Source organism: Coffea arabica, chromosome 6e (genome assembly GCF_036785885.1).
Source record: "Coffea arabica cultivar ET-39 chromosome 6e, Coffea Arabica ET-39 HiFi, whole genome shotgun sequence".
NCBI classification, from domain to species: Eukaryota; Viridiplantae; Streptophyta; class Magnoliopsida; order Gentianales; family Rubiaceae; genus Coffea; species Coffea arabica.
Genome location: NC_092321.1, coordinates 128,603 through 142,948, shown reverse-complemented (window position 1 = coordinate 142,948; position 14,346 = coordinate 128,603). Strand labels below are relative to the sequence as shown.

The following is a 14,346-nucleotide window of genomic DNA, read 5'->3' as shown; positions in this document are numbered from 1 at the left end:
CTCAAGAGTAAGGAGAATAATAAAGAAAAAGCAAGTGATAAGGGTTCACGGAGAAAATACAGCTTCAAAAGCAAATTTCTATTTTCTACCAAGATTTCGAAACCCAAACAACTGCATGTGTGAGGAGTTCGAACCATGCCAACGCCCAAAACTGTACGTAGTCCCAAAAGAAATTCAGCTCTAGATAGATGCCGCACAGTACAAGCTCAGTATAAGCAAAACTAGCTGCAACAATAATTGAATGGCCTTCCTCTACTTGTATGACAACAGATCCAAAAACTCACGTGTCAACAATATAAAGATGAACAACGAGTTCTATTATCAACAAGAAGAAGGAAATTTCAAATGCAGAATAATCCATTAATCTAAACCTTTTTCTACTTTTCTTTCTCTCTAAACCAAAAACTTCAAAAGGAATTAAGGTTGCAAAACCTTAGGGAAAAGAATCAATCAGGCCCCTCGATGTCTAATTGGACCTTCTGTTGTGGAGATTGGACCAGTGCAAATTGTTGGAGTGTCATGCCGAGAAACACCTGTCGTAGCTTTCGGCAAGAGGGGGATTTCCAGTATTTGCTGAGTAACCTGAATGCTTCTTGATGGAGAACTGCCAGTAGGTGACGATGGAGACGTAGGCGAGGGTGGTGAAGCAGAAAGCATTCTGGAGACTGCAGGTATTGGGTAAACTTCTGTAACCTCTTCAATTCCCTCATCCAAATAGACAACATCCTGCATGGTCAGTTGGTGATATTCAACTATCTCCCTTAAGAAGCGATTCTCCCGAGCATATACAGAATTTTCATGCGCCAATCGGGCCTTCTCCGCCAAAAGTGTCTCGAGTTGAAGGCGTATCTAAAGATTGAAAGTTGCTAAAATAATCAGGTGCTCATCATAACAATCATCTAGGAACCAAATTACCATGTCCATGCAACTTGTAGGGCTTACCCTTTTTTTTCCTCTTCTGACTTTTAGATGGGAGGATTTTTTTTTTTTTTGGGGGGGGTCGGGGGGGGGGGGGGGGTGGGTGTGGGGAGGAGTGGCGTGTTTGAGGAAGAACCTGGGAAGGTAAATGAGGGTGGTGAGATTTTCATTCCCATTCTAAGATCCTTTTTCAAGACTTTAGGGTTTTCGCAGCACCCACAATGCATGTACATAAATGTCTCACTGAATAACTAGCATGCAAATGACATGCATCCTATCATCTTCAATTCAACCATGTTATTTGTTGATATCCTTGAAGAATGGAAGAAGAATACGACAGTACCATGTCATCGTCAGCAGGATTGTCTCCCTTGTCCCTGGCCTCTCGAAGGAGTTTATTTTCTTCTTCCAACTGAGAACATCGTTGTTTTGCAAAAGCCAGATCTGCTTTGACAGTTTTCAGCTCTCGAAGGAGTAGTTTGGCTTTTGCAGCTGTTGCCATTGCTACCTGTGACACAATGACAAAGACGCATTTCTTTTTGGTTAGAAGTGCTTTTGACTGGCAAGGAGATGTGAGGAAAGAATTTAAAACAAATTCAACTTAATCAACCTAGCAGTGTGAAAAAAAATGTCAATCCTAATAATTTTTTTCAGAGATAATTATTGTTTTATGCATGAGAAGGTGTCTTGCTAGTTTACTGGTGGATAATTAACAAATGAACCAGAGAAACTGAGAGACCATAAAGATGCACATCCATTCAAACATTCAAGGCATCCCACTTGTGATTTTCATTATCACCATCACCAGTTTAAAGAGGTAGAGGTAGTATTATTCATTCATGTAAGATAGCTTATCTAGATAAAAGCTAGTACAGTCAAGTTTCATCTGCACATTGATTAATTTGAGGATTATAATTAAAATTCAAGAGCTTTTCCAAAGAAATTTGAATTTCAACGCCCACTGAGGTCAAAGCATTAAGTATCTTCTTAGACAGGAACTAGAAATACACCACTACATAGTTGCCACCTTACGTCGCGGGATGCCTTGAGCTGATCCTCTTGGCTGGTTTGCATATGTGGCTGTGCTGATTGCTGCACTGCATTGTGTACATCAGGTACCTGATTCCCTTCATCAAAGTTGGTTCCTTTTCTTCTGATCTGCAGTTTGCGAGTTTCTTGAATTATGTCCGCAGTCTTACTTTCAACAATAGTACGTCCTTCCTGAAATAAGAATGAACATTTACAAAGAAAGCACAATAACATCCCTTGCAGATGTTAAACAGGCAAGTTATTTGATGTAGGGTATCTCTATTAAATTACCGCTCTCTTCTTCTTTTGGGTGAAACATCGGCTATGGTTTGTTTCTCTGATATGATACTAACTCCTTTTCACTAAATACGCTCCACCTCTCTCTCTCTCTCTCTCACACCCACACACACACACACACCCTCCCCTTTGAGAAAGGGGAAAAAATTTTAAAGAGTCCTTAGAGGACATTAAGAAAAAAGAATGCAAAAAGTGAAATAATGGCATGTAAAGATGCATGCAAGCCCATTGGTATCACTAAAGAGGTTTCCAAAACCAATATCAAAGAATCTGTTTGGCGTGATGCTGAAAAGGTTATATCCAATGCTACAGAATTGAAAAAAGAAAGGGAAAGCAATGAGGAAAAAACAACATAAACAAACAAAAAAGGGAGAAAATCCAGTTACATAAGAATAACCTATACAGTAAACGTCTATGCAAATGATTAGCAAAGAGAGAATGCAGCAACCATCCATGCAAATGACCAGCAAAGAGTATGTGATTTACCTCGAATGCACTTCCAATTGTATCACCAATGTGATTGAGAGAAGTTGTAAGTGCATCAAGGCCCTTGCGAAATGTAGGATTGTCTGCTTTTCTGTAGCTCTCAGCAGTTTGGTATGGCTGATAAAACAGAAATAAAATTAAAATGAAGCTTAAAGGCAGCAGCTTATTATTAGCATTTTTGGGAGAAAAAGAAGGATGGTGGGGGTTTTTAATAAAATAAAGAGAGGATTAACCTGGGAATGTGTTGAGGAAGGGAGGAATTCCTTGGGGTTGGTCCTAGTGGTAGCAGGGAAGGAAGGATGGGAGATGTCATCATCATCCAGGATTGCTTTGGCTTTCCTAGCTAGAACACCCCAAAAACCACCAGGTTCATTTGAACTTTTCATTGAAGTGTAATCATAGGTAGGAGAACCCTATGTTTTGGAGCAAGCACATGCCAAGAAATTATAGGGAGTATTAGTACTAAATTAAATAAATAACTGGTTTTCCCTTTCCTTTTTTTTTTTTTTTTGTGTGTTGTTTTGGGCGGGGGGTATTTAGTTTTTAATCATGGCGGCTAATAAGGAAAGAGGAAATATGGGTAGATGATGAGACTGGAGATAAAAGACAGTATTAGACTACAGAACCACTGGAGATAAAATTAGTTGGATGACGAGAATACGAATTAGTAATACTAGCGTTAATGACCAGTATGGTACCTAAACATATACATGAAAAAAATAATGGAGAAACGCTAAGATTTGTAAGGATTGATGAATTTATGAATTCAAGGAGACGACAGCCCCATTCCACATATACAGACGACATCATAGTACAGAAGATGGAATTGGCACGAAACAAAAGAAAAAAGGAAACGGGAAAATGAATATTAAATAAATAAGAAGATAGATAGACCTTAGATGGATTGTTGAAGGAAGAAGGAAAGGCGGAATTGGCGGCATAAGCGGAAGATAGAGAAGAGTCGCGATGGGCGGCGGAGGCTCTGATGGCCTGAGCTGCCAGCGAGGAGGAGGCTGTGGCGTGGTATCCTCCTCCTCCTCCCCCTGTTGCTGCTGTTCCAGGTGCAGGGGGTGGTGGTGCAGGAGAACTAATAATGTCTTCCTGGAAAGTGGGTGAGCGGGCGATCCCTTGTCTTCTTCTGTACGCCATTCCGTTTCTTTGATTCTGTAAGCTTTTTTCTGTGGGTTTGGTTGATGGATTTGGATGTAAAGTAGATTAATACTCCTACATTTGGGATTAATTAGATTTGATTAGAAAAATAACCCATCGAAAAAAAGAAAAAGAAAAAGAATCGGCATTACAACTAGTGCTGTGTTTTTCCTTTATTAATACCAATATCGAGATAGATCACCGATCACCGAGGCCTCACTGCATCGCCACCACCGCTTGACCACCATTCACAGGTGCTATAGATAATAAAGTTAGATTCGGTTTCTTCCCCCCCGCCGCCCCTCCCCCTCTCCCAAATCAGCGCAAAAGGAAACAGAAGAGACCCAAAGAAACACAGAAAAATGAGGAGTCGTCAGAAAGACGGACCAGAGAGAGAAGAAGAAGAAGAAGAAGAAGAAGAAGAAGAAGAGAGAGATTGGAAATGTATTTGGATGATGCATCTACTGTGTTCGTGTTGGGCATGGATATGGTTCGTTATAGTTAGTTACTTGTATGGATTTTGCTTTGTCCTGCTACGGCGCGCGTATTTAACCAATAATGCAGGTTTGTTTGGATAGTGTATTATTTGAAATATTATTTGAAATAATTACTGTAGCACTTTTTGTGATGTGATGTATGTGAGATAAAAAGGTGATTGAGAATATAAAAAGGTAGGTTGGAAAATGTGTTTGTGATGCAAGCAAAATATTATTTGAAATAATGGAGGTATCCAAACACTCCGATGCAAGCAAAATATTTTTCCCTTTTATTCACTCACTGTCAGCGTTTATGCAAAACTCCATAATTAAATTTGAAATTTACTCTTTATTAAATTAATTCATTCTTTGGCAACCAACAAATAATAGTCAGCTGAACAATGAGTAAATGACCACAAAAGCCATCAAACTACTCCCTCCGTTCCACTTTGATAATTTTGTTTTTTTTTTCACACAATTTAAGAAAAAGTAGTTAACTTTGTTGGAAAAGTAAATTTAAATTGCTATTTTTCTAAAATACTCTCACATTAAATATGATATAACTTTATGGGAACTTGAATTGATGGTAAAAAAAGAATCAATTCTCATTAAATGAGGTAGGTTTATAGTAACAACTACTTACATTGAATAAGGGTACTTTAGAAAAATTAAAATACAATTACATTTTTCAATTGAAAAGTGGACTATAATTTGGGACAGATGAAAAAGGAATCCAGGATTATCAAAGTAGGAAGGGAGTATTTAAAATTGCACTGATTGCATGCTTTGTACAAAAGTGGTCGGAAATGATTAACACAAACTTTTTGTCGCAAATTGTACCTCCCCGTCACTTCCTTCTACACCACCTCTCAGCCACTGTGTCTCCACTACCCCTTATCCACTTTTCCTCATCCCTGCCACCCTGCTGCACATCACCCCTATTTCCGACACATCTTCCTCCATCTCCTTCCTCTTTCCCCCCTTCGTCATATCCTCTCCTCCCCTCCATGACCAAGATCTAGTCACAGAGGAAGTAGGAGTGCGAATTCTTCCAGACGGGCCTTTTGAGTTGCTGGGAGCTGTTGAAGAAGGCTTGTCTCTTCTTGTAATTAATTGTACTTGGTTTTTTCGGTCGAGTGTTTTTCTCAACATTCTTTTTTGCTTTCTTAATTTTTCTTCGTTTAAAGATTTTTTCTGTTGTTAGTGAAATATTAGCAATTAAGAGTTTCTTTGTGTCGATGTCTTATCACCTTCCATCTTCATCGAAGCTCCAGTTTAGACATTCTTCCTCTCATGCGGCCTTTTTGCAATAGGCATCAGTAGACTAGTCGTCGTAGCATTAGAAACTACTACTAGTATGTGTATGTCCATTCCATTCTTGGGACTCCATTGACAATCCAAAACCCAATGCCACGAAAAGTTAATTTAATAGCAACAAATAGTTCCGGTACTTATGAATGGCAAATGGGGTGAGTACCTGCAGGTGCAGGTAAGGGATGCGGCTGGGCCTGGGTGGGGGAAATTTTTCTGGGGCGGATATACTTATCCGTTAAAAAAAAGTATATATAATGTTTAATTTAATTAATTATAAATTTATAATAAGAGGAGTGTTTGGATAACAGGTTTTTTCAAATAATATTTCGCTTGCATTATTAACACATTTCTCAATCTACCTTTTTATATTCTCAACTACCTTTTTATCTCACATATATCACATTACAAAAAGTGTTACAGTAATTATTTCAAATAATACTCTATTCAATTATTATTTATAAGTACTATATATAATGTATATTAGTATATATAATATAATTAATATTAACAATTATATTAATAATTATATGTGTTTACTAATAAAAATTATTAATTAGTTATGTTAAATTTATTAATATATTTATACTAAAATTTCTAATTATATTTAACACATTAACACTTTTTTTTAAATAAAATAATAATTTGGTGATTGTATTTGTTTCAAAAGTAAAATTTTACTATTTTAGTTGTATTTATCTCATCACGCGCAGTTGTATTCAAATAGTTTTTATTTGATTATTTTTATAGATTTCAATTATGAAATTATAGTAGATAATAGCCCCATTTGGCAAGTGAATTTTTTAGATGTTTGTCTAAAACTTTACTGTAATTTAATGTAGAAGTTTTTAAAAAAAATTTTAAAATGTGTAAATTTTTGAATATTTTGAAGTGTATAGTTTAAAAATTTTGAGAAGTTTTTTGAGGTTACTATAGCTAAAATTTTTTTAAAACTTGTAACAGACAAACTTGGCAAAAAACTCAAGTGCCAAACACGATGATTTTGTAATGTGTTGATATTCAAGTACTTAATTTTTTGTTAAAATTTAGGGACTGTTTGGAACCTCAAGTTTTTACCAAGTTTGTATAATATTAGTTTTTTAACAACTTTTACTACAGGAATCCCAAAAAACTTATCAAAGTTTTTAACCTACACACTTCAAAAATACACAAAAAACATTCCCTTCAACTTTTCTTCTTTTTCCTCCCCCACCCAACCCACCACATACTCCGTCACCGGCGACCACCACCACCACCACTTCCGGCGCCAATCACTATTCCGGCAGCCAGTTCCGGCCAAATTCTTTTTTTTTCCTCTCCCTCACCCCTCTCCCCTTTGACCGATCTGTTGGTGCTCTTTTTCTTTTTTTCTTTTTTTTTCTTTCTCCCTTCCCCCTCCCCTCTTCGCCTCTGCCTCCCCCGGCACCCTCCCCCTCCCGCTAGTAGCAATCTGGTCGCGCGACCAGATCGCAAAGTGGGGGAGGAAGGGGAAGGGGTGAGGGGAGGAGAGGAGGAGAGGGAAAAGAGGGGTGGCGGGGAAAGGAAGGGGAAGGGGAGAGGGAGAGGGAGAAGAGGGATGGCGGGGGAGGTAGAGGGAGGGGTGGCGGGGAAGGCAGAGGGGAAGAGAAAAAAAGCAAAAAAAAAAAAATTTTACTGTAAGTTGCGGCCATGGAAGTCTCGGGAGAGGGAACAAGGGAGGGAAGGGAAAGGGAGAAGAAGCGGGAAGGGAGAAAAGAAAAGAAAAAAGAAAGAAAGAAAATGAAAGAAAGAAAATGAAAAGGAAAAAAAAATTCATTTTACAAAAGTTTTTTTACAACTTCTACAGTGATTTACAGTAAAATTTTATACAAACACCCAAAAAACTCACCTTCCAAACGGATCCTTAGTTACAACGCAATTATAGGATAATTTTTCATTTAACCCCGCGGGCGAAACCCCGGGGAGGGGGGGGGGGGCCAAGGAGAGGAGGGGAGGGGTGCAGAGGCGGCAGGTACTACTGGGCAGCGGGGCGGGGGACGTTGCCATTCCTACCCGTACCAGTCCCAATTGCTAGTTTGCTGGAGTCTCCTGCTTCTTTGGTTTCTACTTGCCTCTGCATGAGGAATTCCTGTCCCTCTCGCCCCTTCCACCCACCCCGTCTAAACCAGTTCAAGTCCCAAGAAGACAAAAAAGGAGGAGGAAGGGGTGAAGGAAAGCAGAGAGGAAGTGGAAGGTTGATGGGGATAGGGGTGGGCGATGGGAGGGTAGTGATAGTGGACCAGGTGAAGGAGGGGATCGTGACCGGTGAGAAAGAAAAAATAGGTGATGGTGCTGGCGTTTTTCAACTCCAATTCTGCTCAACTTGAGAGCCGGCTCCGCGTCCATAGCATCCACTCCCCCAAGGCCATGAGGAAAATGATGACTCAGTGTTTGTATTGCTGCTACTGGTGGTGGTGTCGTTGTTATTAGTAGGTAGGGTAACGGCATGGACGGGCTTAGAGGCATAACTATTAGTAGTGATTCTTGGTTCCAATGATGATAGCGGACGACTACCACTAGTAGATTTTAATGCTAGCAAGGCCGTATTAGCTGTAGCAGTAGCATTATAAAGCCTAGTTCTTTTCTGGCCTTGGACGTGGAAATATGAAGCTGAAGCCCTCTTGTGACGGGTCTCGGCATTATCCCTGTCCCAATTTGGGCTTTTTATCAACTGTAGCTCATCATCATCATCATGCCTCTGCCCGCCTTGCTTGTTCCTTTCCGCTGCCTCGGGAAGCTTCATTTGATTGAGCTGAGCCTTCAAAAAGCACATATTGAACGTGAATGGTTGATCAGACAAGGAGGCAGGGGGTCCCTCCATCGTAGTAGTATTCTTCTTCTTCTTGCTCGAATCCAGGGGTTGCAATACCTTCATTGACGTAGCCAAACCACCCGTGGCCTCGTGGCATCTTCCCCACGTAATATTCACATGGTTTGAAGATGATTTGCTTTGTGATTGTGAGCCCCAGTCTTCTGCTGCAGCTCTGCAGCTTTTCCTGTTTCTCGACTTCAATTCAGAAGTTACATTTCCATGAGAATGCTCCAAAGCTAAGACAACCGGCAGGTGTACACTTTCATCCAACTTGCCTCCTCCTGCCGTATCAGCACTAGTAGTCACCATACCAGCCTTGCCACTTTTGTTCTTGTTGCTGACTATCCATGAATTATTCAAATTCCCTGCACCGATGCCACCAACACTAACATCACAAGAGCATGAACCCAACCAAGACTCGGTAGTACTGCTTTTGCCATCTCGTGTGACTTTCCCTCTGCCACTTGCACTAACCACATTTGCTTCCCCAGTATTGCCTGCAGTTTCTGCACCATTATCAGATATAGAAGCATCCTCAGTACAACTCTTTCTTCTCTTACCAACGTTCTCTTCTCCTCCCTCACCACTACCACGATCAATTATTATGTCAGCCGTCGTCTCAAGTGCAGAGCAGCAGCATCCATGAAGTAAGCCTGAGAATCTGTGAGATGCACTGGTGCAGACAGAATTCCAATGGTGGGGTTCTCTTAGGCCGAAGCCACATGCAGCAGGTGTTTGACGTTGATCTGTAGCCTGAATCCCCCAACCTGTTGAACCCACTGTTTGACAAGTAGAACTACTTTCATGCAGTCCTCGTGTCTTCTGGGCGGCGAACATATGTGCAATTGGTCCCAGATCTTTCACAAACAACAACAAACTCTCTCTGTAATTAGTACCCTGGTGACTTGTCTGCCAAAAACAAAGATAAAATAAGATTATCAGCAGTATCAACGGTTAACAAATTGCCCAAACACGAAGCATGATCCTCAATTGCTGTTCAGCTTAATAAAATCTCTCTGCATCTCACTTGTTAGCGATAAAGGCACAAAAAGTTGGATACAGCCACTCGATCATTACCCTAATGTATGAAAAATCACCAATTTTGGACAACAGTGCGCACATCAGGTGTATACATTACAAACAGACAGATAACATACAAGAACAAGTGGCTTGGCGGGGAAGCAATTTGAGCCAAATATATTTTTGTCACTCTGACTCTGAGGTATATACATGGAACGGCGATCTGTTGCAACATAATTTGACCTTCGACCAACTGTTGCTCCTGCAAGGAAAGAATCAGGGGCAATTAATCAGCAAATGTCACTGTAAAGCTTAAATTTTGGGCAATTGGATCCAGTTACATTCCAAATAAGAACGGGGACCTATCTCTGTGAGATAATAACTTGCTCTTGCTGTTGGATCAAATAGGCTACCCTGAAAAATGATTTATGTGCAATGCAAAGATGATTCCCTATAACACAGGGCCAAAACCCGATAGTCCAGACTTTCTCATATATAAATTATCCCTCAATTTGGTATGACAATGCCAAAAAAGACGCAACAGTGGTAATCCAGTCTGATGTTTATCATTGTTGGTTGACTTCACTCAGCCAGAATTAATTTAGAAAGCAATTCAAAATCCTTCTTAGGAGTTACTAAAGCACTAAGCTTTCATGATAGGTTGGAGAAAATGGAAAAATAACGTCGAACTTGCATCGTCTTTAGCAAGATAAATTGGCTCACCAGAAAAGAGACCACAGCTGTTTTTGTTGGTATGGAAAGCCGTGCTACTAGCTACCAAGGGTTTTCTCCTACTGGCTTTCCCAACTACGGATGTATCAAGCGAACTCAGTGTGCCCTTTGAATAAAAATTAGCTGCTACGCTACTGGCCTTGACATGTTTGGTAAGTCTATCACTGTTGGCTTCATTGTGTGCTCTCCTTGTAGATCTTCGTCTTGTCCCCGAAAATTCCACTTCAAAGTTTTCAGGATCAGTCCCCAAAACATGAAAAACCCTCACAGCCAATTCATGTATAGCACGAGCCTGTATGTGATTAAAGCTCACTGTTAGTGACCTTCAGGGGTAGGCCAGAAGGTTTTCAAAATGGAGATGCTGTGTAAAGTTTATGCCAGGAATCAACTGAATACCTGTTTGAAATAAATAGTAGCCGATGAATTAAAATGCATTGCGTTTCTTGTTATAAGAAATACGTCGTGCTGCATGTAATATGCACATGGAGATATCAAAGATTAGCAGTCAGGCAATGCTGCAAATGTTTCATACGTAATGCAAACAAAATTGAAGTTTGACTTCATCTGCAAAGAAAGGCAATTTACAATTATGAAGTGATGTGCTCTGCGGGTTTCGGCGTTCTCTGTCCGAGGGTTCGTTCTCCATATGGTGATGTGAAATAGTGGTGCAGAAACTCTCAGAAGCAGTGCCAATTAATTGTATAGAACTTAGAGATGTTGGAAGTTTCAAATTGGGAAGTAATTAGATCCTTCTTCAACTTGGGAAGTCATTAGATCCTTCGCTGTTGATCTAGCCACGAGGCGGGTGACCAAGTGGAGCATTTTGGAGTCTTAAGTTGTGTGTGCAGTGATTAGAGAGTTTCTTAGTCCTTTTAACATTCGGCTATCTAATCTGGAGTTGGATCCAGAGCAGTATGGACTCCTTTGGCTATCTAGAATTGTTCGCTGTTGTATATATCGATCATGAAACCCTTGTAAAATGAAACTAGAAAAGCTTCTTCAGTCAATATTTAAGTACCAAACCTAGAATTAGATTGTACTGCAGGAGTTTTATTCTGATGAATAGACGTATTACAAATGTTAGATCTTGATCCCTATTCCCACCAATTAAGGCACCAGCTCTGCCTAGCTACAAATTAACCCCACTCCTCGGTCACTAAAAAGGATCCAGTACGAATGAGTACTGCGTTTTAGAGACTCACCACTGGCTGGAGAGTAACGAATAGAAGCGGCATTGTCCATGATTTGGTTCTGACCTTTACATATGGAAACGGTAAGCAATCATAGTGAATTTGGGGAAGATGCAAACCTGGAATTGCTCAAGACTGTCGTACATTCCTTCGTGAAGTTTAGCCCTCATGGTACCGAAATCCATGGGCTCTTTGATAATTCGATAGTAATCCTCAACCTATCAAATGCAAAGAACCTTGTAACTTTTTTTTTTTTTTTCAAATTTTAGGTTCGCTGGTCGAAGAAAATGAATATGGAGTAATAGATGAAGAAAATGAGCACAAACCTCATTTGGGTCAACTGGTTCAGCAAATATTTCATAGGTGTCTCTCCTGAACAACAGGGTGAAAGAGCAATTCGTTAAGAATTTGGCATCCCGGGGAAGAAAATTGGCAAGCGTACACGCTGCTGTTCTAAGTGTGTGAGAAAATAGGTACGAGGGGCGAAGAAAGATTGTAGGCACGTTTTGGAGAGAGGAGAGCAGTGAGTGAGTGAAGTCACCTTTGTAGGATGTCAATGACCCGCTGGAGCATATGTTTTTGTGGCATAATTGATGGTTTGCCTGGCAACCATTGAGTGAGAATAATATTCAAGATATGAGCATTTGGTTGGGTCAGTCACTCACATATTAATTAGTTTTTTAAAAAGGAGGAAGAGGAGGAGGGAGCAATACCCACCGCTTGAATCATCTCGCTGAGGAGGAGGAGGAGGAGGAGGGCTGTGACCAGCCTGCACACAGTTCTTTATGTATTTATTTTATTCATTGTAACTCTTAACGATCTGATTATAGTATATATAACAGGGATTTTCCTTTTTCTTTTTTTTTTTCAAAGGGAAAAAAAAAAGTGCAAGAAGAGGAAGCATTTTATATATACAGAGTCAGTCAGTCGGGATATGAATATTGACGGGGAACAGAGATTGAAGTTGAATAGTAGTTACTACTTGTATACAACCAACATATGTATGTATAGTATAATTATAATTATATACAGGGATTATCGCTAGGGAAGGGAAGGGAAGGGAGGGAGAAAGTAAAGGGAGGACGTCGTGATTTGATTTAGACCTGCAGGTTGGGGAGAGGTGATTGATCAGAATGGATGGGGAGAGAGAGTGGCGGTGGTGCGGGGTCTCGAGAATCATCATCATGAGCACAGGAGGCCGCAAGGACGCTCTTCCTCGTCGTCTTCTTCCTGGAAGCAGTACTACTAGGATAATCTCCGCCGCGTTGCCGCATGGATGATGTTGACGGAGATTGGATTGGGTTTTATTTTTACGCGCTTGCTTCTGCAATAGAACATGCATGCAGTACCGATTAGCAGTAGTAGGATTGAATCTGAAGGAATGAAGAGGTACGTACGGTGCTACTGACTCCGCGCGCATAGATTATTTGTTGATACTCATGACTCCATATATATATAAAATATATATATGACTAATTCCTTTTTCCCGTTTCAATATAATCTCTCACCTTCATCCGCAAAAGAATACCAATACTCCTCCTAGTCCTCGATCCATTTTCCTTACAGCTAGTAGTAGTAGTAGTAGTAGTAGTATTCCAGAAGAAACCGCTGACAATTAATTACTCATTTGATTCTTATTTAGTTTGTCCGTTGGTTAGATGAATACAATAATATTAAAGCTGTCGAAGCGGGTGATATTATTATTATTATTATTATTCTTTGGAGATGATCAGTAGAGCTGTCCACAGCAAATTCATCTATTGAATTGAATGGGGTATGGAATATGTACAGATGATGCACGTGATATGCATTTTTTTTTTTTTTTTGGAAAAGGAAAAAAATTTTAAGATTTGATTGCCTGACTCCCGAATCATTCAAGTGACTAGGGTAAGATAATAATAATAAGAAATATACAGTAGTGTGTTTGGATAGTAGATTATTTGGAATAGTTTTTTAAAAAAAATACCGTAATATTTTTTTTTCTATATGATTTATATGAGATAAAAAGATAGTTCAAAAAATATATTGACGATGTAATGCAAGGTAATAAAATTTATTTATCTTTTAAATGCATGAATTAAAATTGATGAATGTATGCAATCCCTTCTCTTCTATGGGTTTTCAAGGTCTCAAAACTCTTCATACCTATTGTTTGGTTGGTACCTATCGGAACGTATGAATCTGTCACTTTGGAAGACCCAAATTTATCAATACCAGATAAATTGGGCACTTTTATTCCATTTCGGGATCTTAAAAGCAGGGAAAAAAATATACTACACGAAAACCAATAAAGAGACCCAGCACCAAAATAGATGCGAGATCAATTATACAAGGAATTAAAGTTTGGCCATACCAAAATTGTTGATTTGATTACCTAAGAGATTGACAATGGTAGAGAAACCGTCGTTGAAGTTTGTTGTTGGTTAAGATAATTGAAGAAGATGGGATTTAAGAGAAAAGAAACAATAAATTGATAAGTTATTTGATTCCATTGTATCATTTTTCAGAATGAGGAATTTTGATAAAAACCCGTTGCCATTGGAGAGAGTCCAAGGGGACTACTGGGTGCTGCTGCAGTGCAAATATCTCCGTCCTCATTCCGACTTCCTCCATAGAAATACTACTAAATACTCTATTTTGATTCCCTCTTAGTATAAAGAAAGAAAGAAGATGATAGATGAGATTAGTCTACTTGCATGGTTCACCTCAATCTCAAATGATGGTATCAGTTCTGGCAACTCTCGAGTGTCATATACTTTCATCAATTGATGTTGGATACGGGGCAGGGACGGTCATCAGGTGGACCGTCCCTGAACTGTTCATGACCAAGATTTGACCCCAAAAATTTGTATGATCCAGATCACTTCTTGTACCTCATTTTTAACATGTTTAGGACCCACAAAAATTT

The 14,346-nt window shown here is 39.6% G+C and overlaps 2 protein-coding genes across 2 annotated transcripts; both read right to left on the bottom strand.

Moving 5' to 3' along the window:
* Window positions 1-212: 212 nt before the first annotated feature.
* LOC140009305 (uncharacterized) lies at window positions 213-4,386 on the bottom strand. Its single transcript, XM_072054439.1, has 7 exons — window positions 4,063-4,386; window positions 3,625-3,954; window positions 2,964-3,143; window positions 2,731-2,847; window positions 1,951-2,139; window positions 1,262-1,426; window positions 213-849 (listed from the first exon to the last, which is right to left on the bottom strand). Exons 2-7 carry the CDS (start codon window positions 3,877-3,879, stop codon window positions 451-453), a joined length of 1,305 nt encoding a protein of 434 aa, XP_071910540.1. The 5' UTR covers window positions 3,880-3,954; window positions 4,063-4,386; the 3' UTR covers window positions 213-450.
* A 3,053-nt stretch (window positions 4,387-7,439) lies between these two features.
* Window positions 7,440-12,035, bottom strand: LOC140009241 (uncharacterized). The gene is made up of 6 exons (XM_072054135.1): window positions 11,980-12,035; window positions 11,765-11,810; window positions 11,558-11,656; window positions 10,240-10,540; window positions 9,654-9,778; window positions 7,440-9,405 (listed from the first exon to the last, which is right to left on the bottom strand). Exons 1-6 carry the CDS (start codon window positions 12,024-12,026, stop codon window positions 7,987-7,989), a joined length of 2,037 nt encoding a protein of 678 aa, XP_071910236.1. The 5' UTR covers window positions 12,027-12,035; the 3' UTR covers window positions 7,440-7,986.
* Between the last annotated feature and the right edge of the window lie 2,311 nt (window positions 12,036-14,346).

Bases quoted from the DNA above. Each gene is read 5' to 3' on its own strand.
- LOC140009305 (XM_072054439.1), bottom strand. From the start codon at position 3,879: ATGGCGTACAGAAGAAGACAAGGGATCGCCCGCTCACCCACTTTCCAG. The intron at 2,848-2,963 runs GTTAATCCTCTC...CTGTTTTATCAG, and splicing joins CTTCCTCAACACATTCCCAG to CCATACCAAACTGCTGAGAG. The intron at 1,427-1,950 runs GTAAGGTGGCAA...ATTGTGTCACAG, and splicing joins AGCTCAAGGCATCCCGCGAC to GTAGCAATGGCAACAGCTGC.
- LOC140009241 (XM_072054135.1), bottom strand. From the start codon at position 12,026: ATGCCACAAAAACATATGCTCCAGCGGGTCATTGACATCCTACAAAG. The intron at 10,541-11,557 runs GTTTGCATCTTC...AATCACATACAG, and splicing joins ACAGTCTTGAGCAATTCCAG to GCTCGTGCTATACATGAATT. The intron at 9,406-9,653 runs GTATGTTATCTG...TGTTTTTGGCAG, and splicing joins CCGCCAAGCCACTTGTTCTT to ACAAGTCACCAGGGTACTAA.